At 36.2% G+C, this 27084-nt stretch overlaps 1 protein-coding gene across 1 annotated transcript in view; it reads right to left on the reverse strand.

Moving 5' to 3' along the window:
- Window positions 1-27084, reverse strand: part of LOC117904579 (serine/threonine-protein kinase ATM-like) — a 186556-nt gene that overhangs the window by 135614 nt on the left and 23858 nt on the right. The window contains 7 exon segments of the mRNA XM_034817257.1: window positions 2634-2705; window positions 5654-5702; window positions 13639-13709; window positions 13822-13863; window positions 16187-16261; window positions 22339-22423; window positions 22738-22794. Coding sequence (XP_034673148.1) covers window positions 2634-2705; window positions 5654-5702; window positions 13639-13709; window positions 13822-13863; window positions 16187-16261; window positions 22339-22423; window positions 22738-22794 — 451 coding nt within the window.

A 27084-nucleotide genomic window follows, 5' to 3' on the forward strand; every position in this document is an offset into this window, starting at 1 on the left:
CCCTCTGTTGATCTACAGGATCCTCGCAATCCACCTTCTCCTTCCCCTTTGCAGAGAAGTGAGCACTGTGAAAAGGGCCCTTCGACGGGCCCTTCGATTGCCTGTCTTGATGGTCTCCATTTTCTTGGCCCAACAACTGAAACGGGCCTTTCCCATTGGTTTCCTTTTTCCAGCCCACTTCTATTTCAGACCGTAGGTTGGGCTTACTAAAAAGATGGGCTCTAGGCTTAACTTTGGAGGCCCGAAACCCATCCTGGAGGCTTGACTAGGCTTTGGCCCCTCCAACCTGCTTTGGCCCATCAGATTCAGCTCTTTGACTTTTTGGATCCGATTGCAATGGAGGATGGGACCAGCTGTATCCACTAACGTCTTGTTCTTCCCACGTGTCCTCCCAGGAGCGTTCTCCGCCTTTTGCCCACTTCTCCACTCCAACGTTCTGTCAACTGCCCTAAGATAGGACCCTTATCAGTCGTTGATCTACCTTCCTCTACCCACTTGCTGCCACCTGTCCCCATGTGAGTCTCAGCCAGTTGCCGAGTTGACTCACCCATCTCTCTAACCTGCCAACCTTCATTCTTCACGGCTACTGTGACTGAAATAGTGAAGTCCCAACCCCCGTCTACTACCTCAACCAAAGCCGGGAGAACCGATCGTTCTTTCATTACCACTTTCACCCTTGCTTTGCTAAGATCAAAAAGTTTCAGAGTTCGCCAATCGATCTCTATCACCGTCCCCCACTGCTCCATAATTTTCTTCAAGTGAACCTCAGACCATAAATGGAATGGTAAACCCTTAACTCTATCCAACCTTCCTTGAATCTCCCCTCTACTTCTGAATTTTCCTTTGGCGACCATCTTCTCAACGAGACTGTAATTCCGCCCTTAATCCTGATGGACCTTGATTCGTGTAGTGATACAGCTTCCTCTAAGGTTTCTACAAAAACAACCCTTTTCCTCTGGCAAATGGGACGATTGTCACCACGCCTTTGTGCCCTAGCCTTCTCGCCATGGCCCGGCCGGCCTCAGTCCAATTGACATCACCTTCTTGACATTCGCACACCACAGCCCTCGCCCATCTACCAACTGGAACAAGGCCGCCCTTCCTCGGACCTTCGTCTCTGACAACCTTCGCATAGGACCGTTGCAGGGGACCCGCATTTTTGTGCAATATCCTTCCTTCCCTGCTCTGCCTTCCCTTTTCAACAAAACTCGAAGAGGGACCACCAACATTGAGTTCAACGCAGACTTTAAAAGTTCTCATCCCCTGCCATTATCTCCCTCAGGTATTACCAGAAAGGTTGACTTCCTATTAGAGGCGAACTCTGATAATCTTATAAACCTGCCATGAACATTGAAACAAACCTCCAAAAGATGTACTCTGGTTTTTCCTCTAAATTTTCTATTGAATCCCATATAAATCTTCATCTCAATGGCCTTTGTTAGCTGTTCTACCAACCAACTAACCTCCTCCTTCTCGAAACCTAAGACAAAAACAGAGCCTCTGCTGTGCTCTGTTATCGAACACCAAATTCCTCCGACCTCATCCTCTGCCCTAACCCAGAAAGTCTTCCTCTCCACATGTACCTTCACGCTCCTTACCATTTTTCAAATGGAAGAAATATATACATTTACCATCAAAGAAAAATTGTTGCAAAGAAAATATGCAATCATTAAGGATAAAGCATTTAACCCTCAAGTTTGGCTAGTAAACACAGTTTGAACACAAAGAGAGAGAAACAGAGAATTTTTTTTTTTTTTTTATTAGAAACGAAGAAAAATATATTAAAAGAAGAAAAGATACAAGATACAAGAGAAGGAAGAGATACAAGAGAAAGAGAAGAAACAAGAGAAGGATGAGAGGTCCTTCCCACAAAAACAAAAACTGAACAAAAGAGAAAACACCCAACTTTAGAAAACTAAATATAAAGAAAAACCCCAACACTCTCAAACTTTTGAAACGCAAACCGCAGTCCAGTTTATGATAGGAACTAAATATCTCTCAATTTATATTGAAAAATAAATAAACAACTGAGAACTAATTAGAGCACTTTAGCATCAATAACATTTCTCTTTCTTTTTATGACAGGAATTAGTATTAATATGATAGCATCAAAGAGGTTGAGGATAAGTGGAGGATGTCAAAGACGTACTGGGATCTACTTCACTTCTATTCCTTTTATTGGGCCTCTTGTACCAACACTTTCAAAGATATTCCTCTCAATGTCATTCAGCTCAATTGGGATTTGATGTGAAGATTAAAAGGGTTTGGTCCACAAATAGAAGAGCTTAGTCTAGGTTTGAAGAGATGATATCCATGTACTGTCTTATGCATTCTAATCCATTTTTGCAAAGCTCCTTGTATAGTAGAGAAGTTCAGTTATATTTTGATCAGTTTTTGTATTTATGGAAGGATTCCTCATCCTTCTCATAAACTTTTTATTCATAATTAATACATCTTTTGTTTTAGAAAAAAAAAAATGATAGCATCAAGAAAGGAATAATACAATTTCAAAGTGTTTTAACAAAAGTAGCCTGAACCATGGAATGTTTGTTTTCATGAAATATGAAATAACAAACCACTATATCTAAATAAATAGGGAAAAATAAATTTTATAAGAGCACAGGCACAGGTACCTCCCATTCAAGCAAACCCAAAATTGCTCTTAAGAGGTTTTGTCTAAGATGTAAAATGTCTCGAAGGTCCCCCTGCACAGGCATAAAGACAGCAGATAATAACATAAATATTTGTATAAATTAAATAAAATAATTTATACACGAACTAGAATTATCTATTAAGTGTTATGTTGCAACAAGATCTCAGTTCATAAAAGAACAGAGTAACTTCAAATGGAAGCAGTACAACTCTCATTTTTGTACCCAAAAAAAATTCTATTAATAGAAAAAATGAAAAAGGCAGAAAAATAGAAAGATAAGATCCTTCCAAAAAGAAAAAGAAACAAAACTACAAACATATAGAAAATGCACTTCTTCTCATGGATCAATAGGCATCCCCCACAAAAGAGAAAAGGGATTTAGCTTGTCTCTTTGCTAAAGAATCTGCCTCACGGTTAACCTACCTAAAAACCCACAAGAGGAAAACTACAATGAGAATAGAATCTGGAAATCCTCATCCAGTGGGTGTGCCTCCAAGCACCTTTTATTCCCTATAGAAACCAACAGACAATCATTGTTGAGTCCCATTCCATGATCAAGTGTCAAGTTCCTAAAGAACATGCCTCTCTGAGGCCTTCAAGAAGGGCTAGAATTTTGTCTTTCATTGTCATCATAATCTCAGCTGGTCTGGAATAGACTCAAATTAATGATACCCTCTGATGTCTCATAATACTGCAACCTCCCATTTGTCCTGAGATCCCTGATGGGCAACCAGTCAAAGTTCAGCTAACTACTTTCCCAAGGAGGACAAACCCATTGACTGATGTAGGAATTCACCTCTGATTTTGCAAACAAAACAGATATCAAATCCATGCAAATACATTCAAGAAAATGCCCTCAAGATCCCATGTCAATAAAACTCAAAGATGAGTGAAAAATTAGAAATCATCGCCCAAACCCCATATTTGCCTTCAAAAATTCTGGCACTTCTTTTGATCCATATGAGCTGAACAGTGACAGGAAAAAAAATGCAAATTTCCAAAAAAGCTACATTTGTTTTTCCAAGAAAAGCTTTAAGAAATGGATATGACCCTAAAACATCTATTGAAGCTTAGCTGAAGAAAACATCCTCCACCACAGCTCAAAGGAAGTTGGCCACAGAAGAAACAAATGATCAACAAATTTTTTCACTCCTGAAACATACTGAGCATCTCAAGGCTAATGACTCCATATTGTATTCTGATTTCGAGCAAGTCATTAGTCTTAGCCTTCTTATGAGCAACAACCAATGCAAGAGATGCGAAGTCTTAGTGCAGGGCAAGCTGGGATTTCCAGATCAGTTTTTTCAGGTGAAGATGGATTCATTAACACTTATACACAAAGGCTATACCAAGGACTTATGGGCAAAGAAACCCTCTGTTTCCAAGAACCAGCACCTCTCATCAGAAGTCATTTCAATCAAAGATAAATCTTCAAAGGACACAAGATAGGAAAAAAAATTCAGCTATCCATTAGTCATTGAGGTTCTTCAAGAGTCAAAATTCCAAGGAGGTGAAAGCGAAAAAGAAATATAAATGTGCAAGATGGAAGCATCCAAAAGAGAGATAAAAAATAAAGCTAAAAAAACAATATTTGAAAAAGGAAAAAAAGAGAAGAAACAAAAGATTTCCCTTTTTATGTTAGTTTCACTTGTTTCTTTCTTTCCTTTTCTTACAAGGAAAAAGAATCACTAATGAATAGATAATTCAATACAATAGAGAAAGTATCCTTCGAGGCAGAAAAGAACAAACACAAGTGACAGCCTCAAAAATATGATTGTTAGAGTGCATGATATACATTGTGGACCCAAATCCTACAAGCCTAAGCTTCAAGGAAAATTAGTAGTTCAACATGGTATCAGAGCCTAGTTCGAACCACCGTATATTTATATCTCCCATTTATTTAAGTAAGCTAAAACAAGGTTGATTGTGGTTGTTTGCCTTGTGTATCTCTCTCCATGAGTAGATATGGGGCTGCACATGAGGGTATTAGAGTGCATGATATACATAGTGGGCCTAAATCCTACAAGCTTAATCTTTTAAGAAAATTGGTAGTTCAACAATAATAAATACTAAGCCAAGATCCAAACAAGACCCTACAAGGAAAGAGAAATAAACCTTAGTCAGGCATGAGATCACCAACAAACTCCTCTAGCAATCAAGCTTCACACTTAACCAACTAATCGGCTTCCTAATTGGCAGATCTAGGAATCTAAGTGAAGAAGCAATCCAAGCTCCTCAAGACCTGATTGCAGAATTAACACTTGAGACCTTTCTTTCTCTGAGAAACTCGAGAGAAAATAATGGTGAATTCCCTTCCCACTCAAAAGTTATCAAGTTCACTCATTTCTTTATTTCAACATTTGTCCTCTGTTAACTCTAGCCTATTTCACTTTCACTTTTTTTCTTTTTTTTTTTTTGAATTTCTTAAGCATTATTCTTCATCTTACAAGTTATCAGTCTATAACAAGTCATATCTATACAAGTTGAATTAGAGCATTCAGGGATAATGATTGCTATAAGTACCTTAAAGCATAGTTTTCATTTCATTGGTCTCAAATAGTAAGAATGGGCATTACCAATTAAAAAACCAATATACAACACATTTTCCATATCATTTAGGACCATAAAATATATTATAATCCATCATTTCATTCAAAGAAAAGCAAGAAGTAGCATTGTTACATAAACAATGATTATGAAAGGGAGGATGCTCAAAGAAGGGGAGAATAGCTTGATAAAAAATCTAAGAACATGAAAACCAATACTTGTCTACTTAATTAAAAAAAAAATCCATCAAAATCAAAATCAATATTCTCAATTTAATACAAATTTATTTTCATAATTATTTCAAAAAACACCAAATGATGCATTGGTTAGTATATGGATGTGACTATTTGTCTCATTTAAGCTACTTCATCAAATATAATTGACTAATGGCTTAAAGAAGAAGAAACCTCTAGATGATAGCAAAACACAAAAATGCCACCCTAAGCCACTTACTTGAGAGCCCTTCCTTGAAAAATAAGATGAAATGAAGTACAAAACAGACCTGGATTAGAATCATAAGTCATGGAATTAGATAGAGCACCAAAACAAAGGAAAGAAAATAAATGTACAAGTATCGAGTATGGATTAGACTTTGACCTTCTATTCAAAAACTTAAAAAGGCAAAAGAAAACAACAACAAAAGCTGTATGCAAATTAGTAGCAACTAAAAAAATAAATAGCTTTCAAATACCAACAACATGTTACAACTGAGAAGAGCTTTCAAATCCCTTATGCCTGATTGGTGTGTCCTATGTAAGGGGAGTGGAGAGCCTATTGATCATTCCTTTCTGCATTATCTGATAACTTTAGGGTTTTGGCACTGTATATTCAAACAATTGAAGATTAATAGGGTTCCACCTAGAAGTATATGCGACATTATGATCATTTCATATAGGGGGTTTAGCAAATAACTTGTCACACATTGGTTTGGATTGTGTGGCAAGAGAGAAATGTCAGAATTTTCCAGGACAAGGGAGGACAACAAAGGGGTTACGGTATTTACTTCACTTCTATTTCACTTTCTAGGCCTCATGCACTGAGGCTTTTAAGGGCATTCCTCTCAATGTTATCCAACTCAACTAACTTTCAGTGTGTAAATCAAAAGGGCTTGGACATCCTTGAGAGGAGTTGCGTTTGTAGTATAAACCTTTTGTATAGACTCCTTACATAGCAAAGGAAGTCAATCATATTATGAATAGGTTTTTTTTGTAATCATGGGGTGAACTCCTCATCCTTCTGATGTTTTCATTAATATAAATCTATACATCTCTTATTTTTTTATCCAAAATAAATAAATAAATAGTTTGATCCAAAGGCTTCAAGACTTCGTCAAGGCCCTCGAGGTGCAACACAGTGGCAATGCTCTCTAGCAATGAAACTAAGGCTCCAAGTTTGAAGCCCCCCGCGTTTAAGTGGTGCGGCCAGAGGGGCAAGGCCATATCACCTAAGATCTGCTTCATCAACAATCAAGATAAATTCCATGTTGTTGTGGTGAATTCCTTGTTATATATATATATTAAATATGAAAATATAAAAAAATAAAAAGAAGATACTCAAGATTTTGCCATTTTCCAATTATACATTAGCATTGAACTATTGATGAAGAAAATTTAACCAAGGTGGCCCTAAACATTATTCATTAGAGAGGTTCAATGTCTCTTGAAACTAACTTCCTAGAAAACATAAAATTAATATTATTGTAGGGGCTAAATATTATAAAACTTGGGAAGAAAAAAATCTCTTTTCTAGGAAAAATAAAGTAAATAAAACAAATTGATGTAAAAGACATAAGTAGGAAAGGGAGTCTTTGTGGGATATAGTCTACTTTCTTCCTATTCTGTATGTGTTAGTTTAGTGCTCACATTTGCCTCGATCATTGTAATCATATTGGATTTAAGACATATTTGTTGTGCGAGCAGAAGGATTAAGGAGACATATGCCAAGTGAAACTTACCCTCTGGCTAGGTTACCTTGAGTTTAGTTTCATTTTTTTTTTTTTCATAACTAGAGTTTAATTTCATAAGATAGGCATTGGGATACCGAAGGCAAATAGGTGTCCAAAAGTAATAGTGCAAGGTGGTTAGGGTCTTTTAAAAAACTCTATTAAGAAGAGGTTGGCTATATAGGCAAAATTGTTGGCACTCTAAAAAATTGCACAGTGAGGAGGTGGTATTAGGTTCCTTTTCGGTCTCAGTCAAGTTTGCAGTGGATGGAAGCGAACAGTTTTGGTTATCAACCGTCTATGGCCCAAATAGCACAGCTCTTAGGAAGGATTTTTGGGTGGAGCTTTCAGACATTTATGGACTTTCTTACCCATGTTGGTGCGTGGGTGGAGATTTCAATGTCATAAGGAGACGTTCAGAAAAATTGGGTGGTGCTAGACTGACCCCAAACATGAAGGACTTGGATGACTTTATAAGAGAAAACGAACTGATTGATCCTCCTTTAAGGAGTGCTTCATTCACTTGGTCAAACATGCAAGAGCATCCCGTTTGCAAGAGATTAGACCGTTTTCTCTACTCAAATGAGTGGGAACAATTATTCCCGCAAAGTCTCCAAGAAGTTCTTCCTAGATGGACGTCGGATCATTGGCCGATAGTCTTGGAAACCAACCCGTTCAGGTGGGGTCCAACACCATTTAGGTTTGAGAATATGTGGTTACATCATACAAGTTTTAAGGAGAGCTTTGGAAGATGGTGGAAGGAGTTTCAAGGAGATGGGTGGGAAGGTCACAAGTTCATGAGGAAACTCCAATTCCTTAAGGCCAAATTGAAAGAGTGGAATAAGAATTCTTTTGGTGACCTAATTGAAAGGAAAAAAAGCATTTTGTTAGATATTGCTAACTTTGACTCCATAGAGCAAGAAGGGGGTCTTCCCCCTGAACTTTTAATCCATAGAGCCGTAAGGAAAGGGGAGTTAGAGGAGCTGATCTTGAGGGAAGAAATTCATTGGAGACAAAAAGCTAGGGTGAAATGGGTTAAGGAAGGGGATTGTAATTCAAAATTTTTCCATAAAGTGGCTAATGGCAGGAGAAATAGGAAATTTATCAAGGTGTTGGAGAATGAAAGAGGCTTGGTGATGGATAATTCAGAGAGCATCAAAGAGGAGATCTTAAGGTATTTTGAAAAGCTCTATGCTAGTCCTTCTGGAGAATCTTGGAGAGTTGAAGGCTTAGATTGGTCTCCTATATCTAGAGAGAGTGCGTCTAGGTTGGAATCCCCTTTTACTGAAGAAGAGATCTCTAAGGCCATTTTTCAGATGGATAGGGATAAAGCACCGGGGCTGATGGATTTACTATTGCAGTGTTTCAAGATTGTTGGGATGTGATTAAGGAGGACTTAGTGAAAGTGTTTGATGAGTTTCACAGGAGCGGGGTAATTAATCAAAGCACTAATGCGTCCTTCATAGTTCTGTTACCTAAAAAAAGTATAGCAAAGAAGATATCAGACTATAGACCCATTAGCTTGATCACAAGTCTTTACAAGATTATAGCCAAAGTGTTAGCAGGGCATCTAAGAGGGATACTTCATGAAACCATCCATTCCACTCAAGGAGCTTTTGTTCAAGGGAGACAAATTTTGGACGCAGTCCTCATAGCCAATGAGATAGTGGATGAGAAAAAACGATCAGGAGAGGAAGGAGTTGTCTTTAAAATTGACTTTGAAAAGGCTTATGACCATGTGAGTTGGGATTTTTTGGACCATGTGATGGAGGAAAAGGGTTCAATCCTAGATGGAGGAAATGGATAAGAGGTTGTCTGTCATCGGTGTCTTTTGCAATTCTAGTGAATGGAAACGCTAAAGGGTGGGTTAAGGCATCTAGAGGTTTAAGACAAGGAGACCCTTTATCCCCTTTTTTGTTCACCATAGTAGCAGATGTTTTGAGCAGGATGTTATTGAGAGCAGAGGAAAGAAATGCTCTAGAGGGTTTCAGGGTGGGTAGGAACAGAACAAAGGTGTCCCATTTACAATTTGCAGATGACACCATTTTCTTCTCTAGTACTCAAGAAGAGGACTTGATAACTCTCAAGAACGTTTTGCTAGTGTTTGGACATATTTCTGGGCTGAAGGTTAACCTTGATAAAAGTAATATTTATGGCATCAACCTCGGTCAGGATCATCTTCATAGGTTGGCCGAGTTGCTTGATTGCAAGGCATCTGGGTGGCCCATACTCTACCTGGGTCTTCCTCTGGGTGGGAATCCCAAGTCGGGTAGCTTCTGGGATCCTGTGATTGAGAGGATCTCGAGCAGATTAGATGGGTGGCAAAAGGCATATTTATCGTTTGGAGGTAGGATAACTCTCATTCAATCTTGTCTCACTCATATGCCTTGTTACTTCCTTTCATTGTTTAAGATTCCCGCCTCCGTGGCAGTAAGAATTGAGAGGTTGCAAAGAGACTTTTTATGGTCCGGGGTTGGGGAAGGCAAAAGAGATCATCTAGTTAGTTGGAATGTAGTGTGTAATCCGAAGGCGAAAGGGGGTTTGGGTCTCGGAAGGATTTCCTTGCGGAATTCCGCTCTCTTAGGGAAATGGTTGTGGAGGTATCCCAGGGAGGGTTCAGCGCTGTGGCATCAGGTCATTTTAAGCATTTATGGATCACACTCTAATGGTTGGGACGCCAACACTGTTGTTAGATGGTCACATCGTTGTCCTTGAAAGGCTATTGCACAAGTTTTCCAAGATTTTTCCAAGTTTACTCGGTTCATGGTAGGAGATGGGGAAAGAATTCGATTCTGGGAAGACTTGTGGTGGGGGGATCAACCTATGGGGGTCCGTTATCCAAGACTACTTAGAGTAGTAATGGATAAAAATATTCCTCTTTCTTCAATTCACCGATCCACTCGACCCTTCTCTTGGAACTTTAACTTCCGCCGTAACCTTTCTGATTCCGAGATAGAAGATTTAGAGAGTTTCATGCGGTCTCTTGATCTTATACATTTATCACCTTCGGTTCCAGATAAGAAATCTTGGTCTTTATCTTCTTCAGGACTTTTCACAGTCAAATCTTTCTTTCTTGCCTTATCCCAAAGATCTGGTTTGCCTTCAGTTTTCCCTTCCAAATTAGTCTGGAATTCTCAAGTCCCCTTCAAAATCAAGTCCTTTGTCTGGTTAGTAGCTCACAAGAAGGTAAATACTAATGACATGCTACAGTTGAGAAGACCCTACAAAGCACTTAGTCCCAACATTTGTATGTTGTGCATGAAGCAGGGAGAAATAGTAGATCATCTTTTTCTTCATTGCCCTCTGACGATGGGGTTGTGGTACAGACTATTTCAGTTAACAAAGATAGATTGGGTCCCTCCTAGGAGCATCTGTGACATGCTTTCTACCAATTTTAATGGGTTTGGATCTTCTAAGAGAGGGATTGTATTATGGCAAGCTGCGTGCATCGTTTTATTATGGGTGGTGTGGCGGGAAAGAAATGCAAGGATCTTTGAGGATAAAACAAGGAATTCAGAGAACCTTTGGGACATGATTCATTTCCTTGCTTCTCTTTGGGCTTTTTGTTCTAAGGTTTTTAAGGGGATTCCCCTTAATGTGATACTCCTTGATTGGTTAGCGGCGTGCAACTCCATTGGGGTGGCCTAACTCATAGCAGTTGCCTGTATCTACTTTGTATTTTCTCGCATTTGTTTCATTGTAGTTTTGTTTTTCTTTGGTGGGAGGATTCCTCATCCTTCTCTTGTACTTTCCTTTTCATCAATATATGCCTTTGTCGTTTCCAATCAAAAAAAATAAAAAATAAAAAATAAATGAAAGCATATATTTGTCTTTTCTAAAATTGCCAATAAATAACAAAGATGGTCCATAAAGTGTCCTCTATTTTGTGCCAAGCAACTAATATTACAAAAAATTAGACTCAAACTAATTCTTTAGGATTCAAAATTTTCCCTATCAAATCGAGTCCTCTTAGTAAAGTGATTGTAGGCATAAGATCATCTTAACAACCTACAGATTACACTTCAATGGGTAAGATCAAAATATTATGTTAGGTGGCTTCATCATTGCCCTTGGAAAGCACAAAATCCAACCTATGCTCAGATTTCTCTCATTTTACTAATTTTTTTATAAAAGATGGTATGAAAATTTGCTTTTGGAAAGATACTTGGTCAGGTAATCATTATTAGGCGTTCCATTGTCAACTCTTTTCAAGGTCTCTACGACCAAAAACTCTCATTTCTTCATTTTAGTCCCTGCATCTTCTACTATGTTTTAAAATTTCAAATTCCACCATAAACATTCCCACTCAGAAGTTAAGGAACTTTTTTTTATCAAAAACAAACATTTTCATTCATCAATCAATTGATAAACACAGGAAGGATAAGCACTCCTTCAAATGTGCACAAAAGTTGATAGAAAGTAACCAAGAATTAGAGCCACAAAAACTAGCCCCTCCTCATAAAAACCCGCATATATACAAGAGAAAAAACATTGGACCTCAATGGGGAAGGAAACCTCCAACAAAGGAGGTCATATGCTTTGCTCCTTATTTGGCTAACTGATTTGCAACTTGGTTAGGTATGAGGAATCCAAGAGAAAGAACAACCCAACTCATTTGCAATATCTATGATTTTGTGCATCTAGTTGTCAAACTTCCATGAACCCCCCTCTCCTTATCAGTCATCTAAAATATTATAAGGGAAAAGATGAAAATTTTTCTATTAATCTAACTCATTGAATTGTGTACATGATTGTTGTTAAATTTATACATGAGTAAGGCTAGGATCAATGCTAAAAACTAGGAAGAAAAAATAGGAAAATATCTGTAGAATTCCTATAGATAATTTACAACTATAGAATAATTTAAATATAGGAACAAATCAGCCTAATAAATCCTAGAATTTTAGGCTTGACAGCAAACTCCTCCAGGCTATATGATCTTATTAGACTTCAGATTCTCAGCACTCCCCCTCAAGTTGGTTCGTCGACATTCATCTTATTAGAGATAAAGTTTTTGCTTGCATCAAGCCCCCTCCAACAATGCCAATATTTCTACCTTGCAGCTAACCTCATTTTTACATGCTTAGAAAAAGGTCTCAATACAGTACCAAGATAACCTCTAACAACACCTCCGATACCTATCTGTCCAAGGTTACCCAACGAACATCCATCAAAGTTTAACTTCACGGAACCTAATAGAGGGAGGGGGGAACCACTCAATCATTGTCTTCTTCAAACTAAATGAGTAGGAAGCACTCTTCCAATCTAGCATTAAAGATACAATGGGATATCCGCAAAAGGTTTGGTGACGAGGACCCATAGGAAAGAAAAAAATAAAATTGAGTCTCAAATGGCATTCACCAATCTCCATCTATCCTCAATAATCCTTACATTCCTCTCCAACCAAATAAACCAAAAAAAAAAAGGTAAAGCACCCATTTGCCAAAGAATCTTCCCTTTTGGAAGGCTTTCAAAGCCCTTAAGGAAATTCCCGATATCACTGTTATGCCTCTAAGAGGAACCCAATCAAGATTAGCAATGTTGAACAATGTGTGCCAAGTACCAATGCCGTGAGACAATTAAGAAAAAGATTGAAGACCAATTCACTATTCTTCAAACACATTACAAAATGGTCTAGACTAAGAGCTTTGCTAGGCCTCCTCAATTAAAGCAAGTTGTTAGTATTAACCTTCTTATTTGCCATGAGCCACACAAAAGTCTTAACCTTTGGTGGAGCTTTTGAGTTCCAAATTAACTTAGCAAGAGCAAAACAAGTAATAGCAGAAGAATGAGAATGATTAAGAAAGCTTTATAGAAGGAGCTCACAGAGAAATGTCTTGAGGGAGTCAATGACCAAACTCTTTTATCTAGAAAGGAATGTGACATATACATAAAGTAGCGCTAAAATAAGGCTAGTTAGTTCCTCAATCTCTAGATCAGAAAGGTTTCTATGAAAATTGAAATTCCAAGGTAGTTTGAAAGAGGAAAGATCTACTACTAAGGAAACAAGAGAAATAACTTCTTTTTAGTCCTTGTAACTTTGAAAAGATTTGAAAATTGAAACATGAGAAGATGATCACCCAACCAAATATCTTCCTTACAATGAATTTTTGTTCCATCTCCCACCAAATATCAATGAAAATAGAAAAGTCGTTGAAAACTTGAGAATTGGCTTTCCAAGGGCAATGGTGTTCAAACAAGTTGAAATTATTTTCATCATCTAAGCCAAGCAAGAAATCAATAGCTCCATGTCAGTATGAGTCATACCATCATTAAACAGTATTTTCTATTCATTATTTTTGTATATGAAGGTCAAGTCCAAAATAAAATAAAATAAAAAATAAAAGGAAAAAGATTAATAAAAGAGTTCATGAGCATCCTAATTCACCAATTTGACAAACAAGTTTCTCTTGAAAATATAAGATATAAATGAAGATTGACATGTAGAATTACAAGAATGATATAAGTGAGCACACTCAAAGTACGATGCACTTACACCGATGGCATATGTTTAAATAACCGAAGATCCCATATTTCTTGAGGTACAATGGGCGTACTTATTAGGTCCTAAAAGACAAGAAAGTCATGTAAGAACTTTCTTCAATCTGAGATAACAAAAAAAAAATACGCTATTATTGGAATATGTGGACTAATGGCTAATAAATATTTAAGAACTCACATTAGAAACCATGTTCCCAAGGAGCACCAAAGCAGCATCCACCTATGTGAAAATAAACACAATATACATTAAAGTAGTGACTTAAAATAATTATCATATTATTTCTTTAAAATGTACTTAAAGATTAAAAATCAATCATAAAAGGGAGAGAATATTCTTACATGTACAAGTTACATACATGATGTCAAAGGCACACTTAAAATTTTAGACGTAAATTTATTCTTGCAATGAATGTTAAGAAATAATGGTGATTAGTGAATAAAAACTTTTATTTAATATACTTTCTTTTTCTTTTTCTTTTTCTTCTCTTTTTTTTTAATTCCTTTTTCAGTACAAAAGGAATGATAACAAATATAAGAAGTTAAAAACTTTAGAGTAACACACAAAAACATACATAACAAATAAATACCAGTTAAAATTCAGAACTAAAAATCATAGTTAAAAGTTCAAAAAGTTTACTTCGTGGATTTTGTTTTTTTTTTTTTTTTTTATAGGTATATTTTGTGGATTTTGTTATGAACCTATGTATAGGAATAATAGTTTGACAAATTAAACAGGGCTTGATATACAAGGTCAATGGTCTGTTGAAGATGGTTTTTATAGATAGTTGATCCATGGAGTTTCCAAAGTTTGAGACAAGTTTGTATGAAGTCCAAGTAGGCAAGAAGGTCAAGGAAGAGGTAGTAGTTGATGAGATGGCTGCAAAGGAGGTGGGCCTATTGAAAGATTAGCCCCCTAGCAGTTTAGTTGTTTTCAACTACTGCTTATATAAATAATTGATATGCTAATATTTTATTTAAGATTAAACCCTTAATAAAAAATTGTAAAATTATATAAATAATTAGGTCTTTATATTTATATTAAATTATTAATAGTTAATATGCTAATATTTAATTTTGAAATTTTAGAATTGAAATTTTATTTTTTTTATGTTCTAAAATAATTATGTAATTTATTTAAAAATCTTTATGTAATTAATTTTTTTTAGTATGAAGTTTTTAGTTTTTATATTTTTTTTTTTTATATATATATTTTTACATATTTATTAATTATAAAAATTAGGTCTCAAAAGGCTTATGTCTTAATGATTTGAGGCTTACGCTTCACTTCACGAGAACAAAAACACCTCACCTTATGCTCTTACATATAAATACTTTGATGAAAGTAAATATTAGTTAAAATTAATAAGGGTATTAAAATTAATGAAGGTAAATATGTCAATTTAATAATTTAAAAAAATCAAGTTAAGTTTACCAAACAATCTTAATACTTAAAGTAAAAATCAAGTAATAAGTTTTAAATTCACAACTTATGACTAATTTGACTTAAAATCAACTTAAATAAGCAAGTAACAAGTACGAAGTTTTACCAAATACCCTCCTAGTCCCCACTTAAAAGGATTGGTATCTAATACTAAAGTTAATGATTAGGCATAGGATAGGGTAAATTTTCTTGAATACTATATTACTATCAGGGAAACTTTCTGCCCAAGCCAAGGAAAACCAAAACCTATCTTACCTCTAGCAAACAAAAGACTCTTGCAAATTTGACCAAGTAAAAGAAGCATTCCTAAGAAGGAGTTCAACTAGCTCAAACTCCCTAATAAGGTCATCAAAATCCCTCATGCTTGAGATTAACCTAGAGCCTCCTAACTTTTCTAAGGCTCTTCTTATGACATTAAAATCTCCCCAATACACCTTGGGAAGGTTAACTCAAACCCAAAGATATCTTATATCTCTTTCCAAAACTCTTTCTTAAGTATAAGAAGCCGCAGGAAAAAAGAATAAAAAAAATCCTTCAGTACTTAATGAAATGAAAGCTTGACTAAAATGAAACAGAACCTGTCACCACCTCAAATATAGAGAGACAGCGAATCCCAAATTATCATTATCCCTCCAAAAGCCCCAGAGGCTGAGAGTTCAGTGCACTCCTACTCACACAACAAAATTCCAAACATCTAGAAGAAATTTTTTTCCAATGTTTGCTTCAACAGAAAACTAAATATAGGAAAGAAATATGTTGATGTTGCCATAGAAAGCAGTGTATCATTTAATTGTAATTTTATTAAAGTACATTTCTGCAAAGTGGCATCTCAATAATGAAAAAGGCGCCACTTTACATCATTTTCTGGTAATGTGAATTTTTACCGAAGTAGATATGTTTTGTGCTGCACACACAGCACTACTTGGTATTTTCTGATACCAGTTCCAAGATTTTGCCCAAACACTAGCACCAGATGAAAGAGAGATACTACCAATTACAACTATTATAGTAGTAATAGTACTAGTTTAGAAAAAAAAAAAGTATATAACCATCACTCAGTTACATTGATGATACTAGAAATGAGCTCATGATTAAAACTTACAACTGAAGTGATATTGCTGAATATAGGTAACCCATGCATTAGACAGCTCCATATTGTATGCCAACCATTATCAAACTGCAAAATTTCATCCAACCACTAGATGAATACTGCCCACTTAAGAAGAAAAAAAAAGCTTCAAAAGGAAAAGAACAATAGCACCAGAACAATATGCATTAGGTATATTTGAAAAACTAACTATACAAATAGTAAGACAATACAGGCTGAAGCAAACCCAAAATATAAAATTCCCTCACAGCATCAGCAGAATAAAGATCAAAGTTCGCAAAAGATTGATAAACATTACCAAGATGGATAATTTTATTATGTAAAAGAGAAATAAAAACAAAGGACAAAAAGCCTCCAGAAAAGAAGCATAAATGCACCAAAAAACCGGACACAGAACAAATACCCCACAAACTCCACCAACAAAACTCAAGGGAGAATGAGATTCCTAGCAGACTATACAAGGAAAAGCGCTCCTCCTTATGACCAGCCTATCACCTTTCTGATTTGTCAATCTACACATCCATGACAACAAGCAACCCATAGCTCTAGCAAAATCTGCAATTCTGCCACGCCCGATAATCATGTTCCATGTCCCTCTTATCCCATGTGATAACTAAGAAAGAACTGTCATTGAATCTCCCCCCACCATAGTACTAAAGGTGCCAAGCTCTGTGGCCAATTTGACAGCTTCTACTAAAGCCAATATCTCAACCTAGATGGCTAATCTAAAACTTGCCACCATCAGAAAAACTTAGATAATCCCGCCTCTGAGATCCCATACAACACTGCTGATCCTCAACTTCAATCATCCAGAATATCCATCGAAAGTGATCTTGAGGGTACCTATTGAAAGAGGAGTCCACTCACCTGACCCCTACTAGTCTCCATGTCAGAGGCAAACCCTTCACCAATCCAGCACGACAATGATAAAGAAGACTTCATAGAACATTCTTTTTTTTTTTAATAGACAAAAGAACCTCTATTAAAAAGCACCATAAGAGAGAGTGCATCCTATATACCCAGGTAGTATACACCAAGCATCCTATGAAAAAAGCACAACAACCAAATCAGCAACAGACATAACAAGCTAACCTAACTACAGAATAGGGAATCTAAGAAATCCAACATAGAGAAGCTCTTCATTTGCATGAAACTTGCAACCACTCTAAAAGGGATTTAATGAAGACCTTCAACTGTTGCTCTTAGAGCTCTTCTTCATTGAAAATCATTCGGTTAAGCTCAATCCATAAACACCAAAACAAATAAAAGGGTGGCATACGCCAAACTGTTCTTTTTCATCCAATCCCTTAAATCTCCACTCAAAGAGGAGATTTCTCACTAAAGCTTAAAACACCCAATTCACGCCAAAGACTGCTAAGAGAAACACCCGATTCACTCTTGTCTTTTCACAATGAATCAAGATATGATCAATTGATTCTTTATTGCTTTTACAAAGACTGCATCTGTTGACCATTGTCCAGCTCTTCTTCTTTAAAATATCTATAGTTAAATTTTTCCCCTAACAGCTTTCCATGCAAAAAAAAAAAAAAAAAAACATGTCTCAAAGGAGCTCAAGACCCTCATATCCCTTTGACTGGGAATACCATGATAGTCTCATCGCGTACGGAGTTGTAGTACAGCTTCAGACTGAAATTTCTGATCCTAGCCTCTCTCCGCAAACTCCAGAAAACTTTTGGGTGATTCACCCCTAAAGAATTATGAGAAAATAGATGCTTTCTTGCAAGTCTGTCATTGATGGCCTCCTATACTCAAAAGATCCTAGCATTTTGTTCTAGCTTGATAGCACACAAAAAGGCTAAGTAGCCGCATTTCCCCTAAATCTTCACTCTATGACTGCAACAAAACTCTCATAGACAGATACCTCCAGAAGCAACCATGTACCTCACTATCATTTTTTACCACTTATATAGTAAGTCGGTTAAACAACAATGAAGGTTAGAAGTTTGGTTGGTCCCCCATTTCTTTAGAGAGCACTAATTGGTTGGAGCAACTTTTTCGAAGTTAGAAATTTGAGAAGCTATGTCAAGTTGAGTAAGTATAAAGCCCCAAGTGCAAATGACTCTTCTTTAGCCTCTTATAAAGATTGTTGGACACTAAAGATGATTTGTTAAATGCTCTTAGGAATTCATGACAGTAGAATTGTAAATAAAAGCGCCAATACCACATCCATAGCTCTAGTCCCCAAGAAAGAACAAATCAAAGGCATTTCTAATTTTAAACGCATTAACCTAGTGACCAATCTTATAAAATTTAAGCCGAGGTCTTAACCAAACATGTTCAGGTGGTACTACATTAGACTATTCCTCCTTCTCAAGGTGCCTTCAATTGAGGATAGACAAATTATGTGGTTCTAGTAGCCAACAAATTAGTAAAAAATAAAAATAAAAATAAAAAATCTATAAGGGATGGATGATTTTTAATATTGATTTTGAGAAGGCATATGACCATATCTATTGGGATTTATTAGATCTGTGTTTTTCTCATGAAACACTTTCAACCAAAGTGGAGATCCCGAATCCGAGGGGTTTATCATCAATTAGTTTTGCTGATTTGGTGAAAGAGTGTATGAAAGGATGGGTAAGAGCTTCAAGAGATCAAAAGTAAGGTGATCCACCATCTTCCTAACACTATAACCTCAAACTAGTGTTGACATTTTAAGCAAATTCATGGTTAGAGCTAAAGAGAGTGGTATTAAAAAAAGTGATATTAGTGGGTGCAAGTAAAATCAAGGTGTCCCATTAATAGGATTTGGGCTCAAAATGTATATCATGCTCACCAACACTCTCCCTCACATGTAGCCTCCAATTTTAGGCTCACATGTGGGCTTAATAAATTGAAAATAAACATGCAATGGTAAGGCTCAAATACTTGACCTCCCATCAAACGAAGCTCTAATACCATATTGAAAAAAAAAATTCTTAAAAGCTTAAACTTTAGGATTTAGGCTCACAATGTACATCATACTCTCCAACAGATGACTTAAGCAACATTAAGCTCATTCTCTTAGCCTTTGATCAAGTCTTGGGTTTGAATATAAATCTTCACAAGAGCACCTTGTCGAGCATCAACATGAGTGATGACCAAATTGGTGAATTTGCACCAATCATAGAGTGCAGTACCTCCAAGTAGCCTCTCTCTTATTTAGATCTTCCCTTGAGGGGAAATCTTAAAGCCTCTTCCTTTTGCGATACAGTGCTAGAACGAATATCTTCGAAACTTGATGAACTAAAAAAGAAAAGGTTGTATGTCTTTAGAAGATAGAATCATCTTGGTTCAACCATGTTTAGCCCCTATACCCATCTATTTTTTCTCAATGTCTATGATTCTTGTTAAAATAACATCCAAGATGAAGAGTTCATCGAATTGTTTGGGACCAAGAGTGTAGGTTAAAGAGCGAAGAGGTTGGGAATTGGGGAGATTCTTCTAAGGAATAGAGCTCTCTTGGTGAAGTGATTGAGCAAGTTCCTTGAGGATGCTAATGCTTTGTGGCATAGGGTTGTCAGCAACATCTATAGCTCAGAATCTATTGGATTGAATGCCAGCAGTTCATTCAAGCGTTCCCACCATTGTCAATGGAAAGCTACTGCTAGAGTTTTCCCAATTTGTTTTTCCTTACATTCGTTATTTAGTCAATGACAGAAGAAAAAACAATTTTTGGGAAGATATGTGGTGGGGTAATCAGCCTCTTCAGGCCTTGTATATACCATAATCTTTACTTGATTTCAAGGTCTAAGGATTCTATTTCTTTCATTCTAGGCTATTCCTGTTTTTCACTTCTTTTAATCAGAAACAAAAGCATATTCATTAAAAACATGAGAATACAACAGAAGGGATGAGAAATTCTTCCCTAAATTACAAAACCTGATCAAAAACAGGGGAAAAGAAGTACATCCAGTAGACATCAAAATGACTAGACATTGCTATTTTAACGACCTATATATTGAAATCCAATCAAGTTGAATAATGTTCATAGGAATGCCCTTGAAAGCCGTAATAGTAGAGGCTCAAAAGGATGAATAGAACTTTTCCATAGGCTATTCCTGCATTTTGGTCACTTTGAATTTTAACTTCCCCATAATTCAACAAACCCAGAGATCAATGAGCTCTTTGTGCTCATATTTTCTTTAATTTTGATGTAATTTTTTTTTTATAAGTAAAAGTACTGTATTACGAAGAGGCGCTAAATTAGCGGCCCAAGATGTACAGGAAAGAGACACTCACCCCCTTGGGGCTAAAACAAAAAATTGCCCAACAAGATATACAAAAAACAACCCCTCCCTCAATGGAAATCCACCCAATCAATGAAATCAATTAACATCGAGGACCATTTTTTATAAACAATTTAGTCTCCGACCAAAGTAAGTAAATAAAAGAAGCTTTCAGCCTTTGGATGGACAGCACACCATCTTCAAAGACAATTTTATTCCTTGCCTTTCAAACTGACCAAAACAAGCATAATGGGCCCACTTTCCAAACTGTCCTACGCGTTTTCCCACAAAAGACCCATTCCAACCCAAGAGGGTTTCCCTAACCGAGGAAGGAATCACCCAAGACACTCCAAACAAAGTAAAGAACAGCTTCCACACATCCCTTCTTTTTTCACCATGGAGAAGTACCAACCTCTTACTGTAATGAAAGAATATGATCTGTAACCTCCTCTAGGATGTCTTCAATTCATTCTATTTATTATCCATCTCTTGTTTAGATCATCCCATCATTTTTCCCTCAGCCAAGTTCCTCTTGAACACCAAACCCCTCTAAAAGTCAAGGCTTTTTCTTGGTCAAAGGTAAATAAAAAGGTTAACAGTCTTGCAGTTAAGAGACCTGAAAAGGCCTTCTACCCTGATTAGCTTCTTGTGTGTGCCGAAACCATTAGAAAGTTGATGGATCATCTCTTTCTTCAAAGCCTAGTGACTTTAGGGGTTTGGCACAGATTATTTAATATTAGAAAGCTGGATTAGGTTCCTGATAGGAGTATATTGAACATGAAAATAATTGGGTTTTGAAGATTTGGTTGCCTTCCAAAAGGCAAAGTTCAATGGCAGGTGGTTTGTCTTGCATTGATTTAAGTGATCTACCTTGAAAAAAAAATGCCAGAAATTTTTGGGACAAAATGATATACACGGAGGCTACACGGGAAGCTATACTTTTTCTTTATCCTTCTAGGCTTCAGTAACAGATGCATTTTGTGGAACCCCATTGAACTTAATCTTAGGAGATTGGAGCCTTGCATCTTCCAAAAACAATAATAATAAATAAATATTGTGCTGGAGGTGCAAGCTGAATGGAAACCTCCTCTAGTAGGGATGCTCAAGCTTAACTTTGACCGTTGTTCTTTGAATACTTAAGTCCACTGAGGATTGGGGGAATTAAGAAGCATGATGGTAGTGTTTCAAAAACCTTCTCTAAAGGAGCAGATCTAGGATTGGCCTACTCAGGAGGAACTCAGACTCTTTTGGAAAGCTTGCTATTGACTAGAATTTTTAGGCTGTCCAATCTTTTAGTGGAGCATTTTTCTATTGTCAACTCTTAGTTGTCAAATGAAAAGTGTAATCCTCAGAAGTATGATGGATGGTTATATCAAATAGTTGACCAGTGCCAAAATTTTAAGGTGTTCTTTCAATTGGATTCTTCATTCAGCCTGATTCAGATAGCAGATCTTTAGACTATTTATGGAGCATCCCAATTAGACACTTTGTAGAGGGTTTTTAATCTCCTTAACCAATATTCCGTGTATACTCTGAAGTTCTTCAATATTGGAGTTTTTTGGTACTGAATGCTTCGAACCTTCCTTGCACTATAGTTCTCTCTTCTTTTTGGTCCAATTTTGTTTTCTGAGAAAAATAACTTCTCTTTCAATTTTATATGTTTGTATAATTCGATGAATGAATTGCATGTTTCTAATAAAAAGATGGATTAAAAACAGATCCTTACACCAAAAATCCCCTCAAAGATGGATGCAAGAACCATCTCCCACAAGAAAACAAACATGACAAATGAGATTCTGATAACACTATGAATAGCTTTCCATTGACACCAAAAAAAGGTACTAACCACAGTGACCAGAGTGCCAAAATATAAAAATAATACAAAGATAAAATCAAGAAAGAAAATAAACCAAATACCTCATTTGAGGTGAAAGATGACCTCATTAACATCTCTGCCCTTAAAACTGGAAGCAGCAGCTCAGAAGAGAATTCCTGCAAACTCCTTGAAATTTTTTTTTAAATAGATAAGTAAAAAAATTAAATTAGCTCCTTAAGATGCACGTAAATTTCCATAAGACCTAAGAGAGAAGAAACATTAAAGCAGAAATAAATTATTTACATGCGGCTTGTTGAATTAACAAGTAGATATTAATGCAAAAAAATTACAATGGGTTGGAACTCATAAATGCTATCGTAAATATTGAAAATTAGAAAGGAAAATAATTTCTTACATATTTAGGACAAGCCATGCTGCAGACTCAAGACAAACTTAATTAAAAAGTACTGAAAGATAATTGAAAATTAGGAGCAGCATACCGGAGAGTCCATAGCAAACCATCATAAGCATGCTCCATATTGGCCTCATTCAAAATTCTGTACCATACACCCGATCATCAATTCCATAATGAATGAAATTTAAGCATCCCAACAAATTTTGTCTACTTATAAGTACAGCATACAGGAGTCATGATGTACAAATGCATCCAAAACTATAGAGAATTAATTGTGCAATTGATGAACTCAGCATGTTAGAGAACAAAAGGCACTGTAAATTCTCCATCAAGCAACAATGTGCCCAAATTTTCAGGATGAAAATATTGACAATGGAAATATAGCTGGGCTGGTATTACTCAAATATCAACAGAAATATCAATATCATCAAAAATTAATTAAAAAAATATGAAAATTTTGGATGAAACTATACTAAAAAAAAAAAAACAATCAATAATGCACTCGTTAAACTTGTTTTTTGTAAGAAAATAACACATAAAAATAAAATTTGTCACATTGATCCATATATGACTTTGAAAGTGGATACAAAATACTAATGTGGAGATAAAAAATTTATTTCACTGAATTTCAATGCTTGAAAATTCATTGCATTACATTAATACTAAAATGATGATCAATTTAGTTCAAAGTAGAGGCACAGCCAGGAATTAAATTCAAATGGGAAAAATTTAACAATAATTAATCTAACAAGATATAAACATGCTTAAATATAATTATGAAAGTTAAACCATATTAAGCACACCATTGTGCATGAAATATTTATCTAGAAAAAAAAACATTTGTTAAAAATGAATTGCAAATAATCAAAATGCTAAAAGTTTTAGTTAAAGAAATTTAAAATTTTATCAAAGATTATTTGAAAATAAATGTCATATCTTTTATTCATTTCAATCATTTTTAAAAAATATGAATAAAAAAAATAGAAGTTTTAAAAATGTCAATTAGAATCATTATTAAAAATCAATCACAAATATAATAAATATAAGTATTTATCAATTTCAGAAATTTTTAAAAATTGAACCAAAAATTTAAAAAAAAAAAATTACCAATAACAATGTAGAAACTGAGAATATTTCTAATATTCATTCAAAAAATTGTTGTTGTTTACATAATCGGGTCCCTATTTAACATATACATAGAGAGCAAAAAAATGGAAAAAATACAAATATGGAAAAAATTAAAATCACACAAATTACCCACAATTGGGGCCTCAATCTTTCCCTCAATATCTACAAATGACCATTCAAATTATACCGAATTTCCACACTCCCCTCAAGTTGGATCATAGATATTAATCATGTCCAACTTGCAAATAAAATCTTCAAAGCTTGATTTCTGTAACCCCTTGGTAAAAATATCCGTCAATTGTTCCCTTGTAGGGATATAAGTCACGCAAATAATCCCTTTCTCAATTTTCTCCTTTATAAAGTGTCTATCCACTTCTATATGTTTGGTCTTGCCGTGCTGAACAGGATTATGAGAAATACTAATTGCAGCTTTGTTGTCACAATAGAGTTTAATGGGGAGCTCTATTGTAATGTGTAGTTTTTCCAACAGTTTCTGCAACCAGTCCTTCATACATACCATGTGCAACTGCTCTGAATTCAGTCTCGGCACTACTTCTGGCTACTACGCTCTGCTTCTTACTTCTCCATGTTACTAAATTCCCCCAGACATAGGTACAGTAGCCTATAGTAGATCTTCTATCATCTGATGATCCCGCCCAATCTGCATCTGTATAGATCTCTACTTTCTTACTGTCACTCTTCTTAAAGAATAGTCCTCTCCCTGGAGAACCCTTTAGGTATCTGAGGCTCTTATACACTACTTCCAGATGATTTTCCTTTGGTGAATGCATGTACTGGCTAACCACGCTTACGGCGAAAGCAATGTCGAGTCTAGTGTGAGAAAGATAGATCAGTTTACCTACTAGTCGCTGATATCTCTCTCTATCCACGGGTTTTCCGTCGCTTTCCATCCTTTTTCTTGCCTTGATAGGGGTATCGCTCGACTTGCATGTCAGTCTCAATCAACAAGTCAAGTACATACTTTCTTTGGGAAATACTAATTCCCATCCTTGATCTGGCGACCTCCATTCCTAGGAAATACCGCATTTGACCCAGATCTTTTACCTCAAATTCTGTGGCTAAGACCTTCTTCAACATTTCCACTTCTCCTATGTCATCTCCAGTGAGCATGATGTCATCGACATACACGATTAGGATAGTCATCCTTCCATCGTTGGACTATTTGAATAACATAGTATGATCCGACTGTCCCTGTTGGTATCCTTGGTTCTTAATCACCTTTGCAAATCTATCAAACCATGCTCTCGGTGATTGCTTGAGACCATAGAGAGATTTCTTCAATTTGCATACCCTGGTTTCTTCTTCTTCCTTACAGAACCCTGGTGGTAGCATCATAAACACTTTTTCTTCCAGCTCACCATTCAGAAAGTCATTCTTGATATCAAACTGATGGAGTGGCCAGTCGAGGTTTGCTGCCAAGGATAAAAGAACTCCTATAGTGTTCAGCTTTGCCACTGGTGCAAATGTCTCGATATAATTGATGTCGTAGGTCTGAGTAAACCCCTTTGCAACCAGACGGGTTTTGTATCATTCTACTGTGTCACCCGCCTTATATTTCACTGTGAATACCCATTTACAACCCACCGGTTTCTTCCCTCTTGGCAAATTCATCACTTCCCAAGTCCCATTTTTTTCCAATGCCCTTATTTCTTCCATCACTGCCTCTTTCCATTCTGGAATCTCCAAGGCTTCTTGCATGTTTTTAGGAATCTGGATTCTATCAAGGTTAGTTGTAATAGCACGACACTTTGCAGAAAGAGCATTATAAGACACAAATTTCGAGATAGGATGGAGAGTACATGAACGAGGATGTTTCCTAAGAGCAATGGGTAAGTCATCTATTACTTGATCAGGATTGGAACCAGACTCCCAAGGGGTTGGAACTATCACCGGTTGTGACTCTTTTAGTGCTTCGGAGATGAGTGTCTCATTGAACTTCGATTTTGGCCTCCTTGAGTAGACGAGTGTATCCCTATTTGTCTATAATTCTGTATCTCCCCCTAAGTTTAAGTGTCCTTCTGTATTAGGCGAAGGGGTAGATATAAGGCACGGAGTGGATTCGAACACAACAACATCGAGGTAGTCAAATATTAAGGGTGGTCTAGTTTCACTCACGAACTCCCCCTGAAGCGAGTAGTAGGGAGTATGCTCAAAAAATGTGACATCTAGGCTAACATATAGCTTCTGTGAAATTGGGTCATAGCATTTGTAGCCCTTTTGTGTGGAAGAGTTGTCAAGAAAGACACATTTAAGCGCTCTAGGATCAAATTTGTTTCGCTTAAGTCCGTGAGTGTGGACAAACACAGTGGACCCAAAGACACGAAGTGAAAGAAGTACATCGAGTCTAGAATGAGGAAAAAACTCTTGGAATTTCTGGAAGGGTGTAACAAAAGATAGGACCCGACTAGGCATTCGGTTAATAAGGTATGTGGTTGTGAAAATGGAGTCACCCCAAAATTGTGAGGGCATGTGAGAGGTAAATAGCAAAGCACAAGCAACTTCAAGAATATATCTATTTTTCCATTCTGCAACCCCGTTTTGTTGAGGAGTGCCAACGCAAGAACTTTGATGTATAATACCATTTTCTTGTAGATAAGTGTTCAATGAGTGATTAAAATACTCAATACCATTATCAGTACGAAGAATTTGAATTTTGGTGTGAAACTGAGTTTGTATCATAGAGTGAAAGTTCATGAAGACTAATCGAACCTCAGTTTTATCAGTCAACAAATATACCCAACACAGGCGAGTGTGATCATCAATAAAAGTAATAAACCATTTTTTATGTGTCCTATTAGAGGTACGTGAGGGTCCCCATAGATCACTATGAATTAGAGTAAATGGTATAGATGGTTTATACTTAGATTTAGGAAAAGACGTCCAATGATGTTTGGCAAGTTCACACACTTCACACTGAAAATCCCATGAAGCTTTATTTGAATATAGTGAAGGAAATAAATGTTTTAAGTACTGAAAACTAGGATGACCCATCTTTTGTGCCATAACAACAGTTCACTGTCCTTAGGACGAGATGCAGAATTACAAACATTAGGAGGACACTATCCACGCACATCAGTTTCGTCGAAGTAATATAGACCCTCACGTTCCTTAGCACTGCCAATCGTCTTCCCCGATGATAGGTCTTGAAAAACACAATGAGATTGTAGGAATTTAGTTGAACAATTAGAGTTTTTGGTTAACTGGCTAATAAACAGCAAATTGCAAGATAAATTAGGTACATGTAGGACCAAGTTGAGAGTAATAGACTCAGAAATACGAATAC

This window comes from Vitis riparia, chromosome 17, assembly GCF_004353265.1.
Source record: "Vitis riparia cultivar Riparia Gloire de Montpellier isolate 1030 chromosome 17, EGFV_Vit.rip_1.0, whole genome shotgun sequence".
In the NCBI taxonomy this organism is placed as follows: Eukaryota; Viridiplantae; Streptophyta; class Magnoliopsida; order Vitales; family Vitaceae; genus Vitis; species Vitis riparia.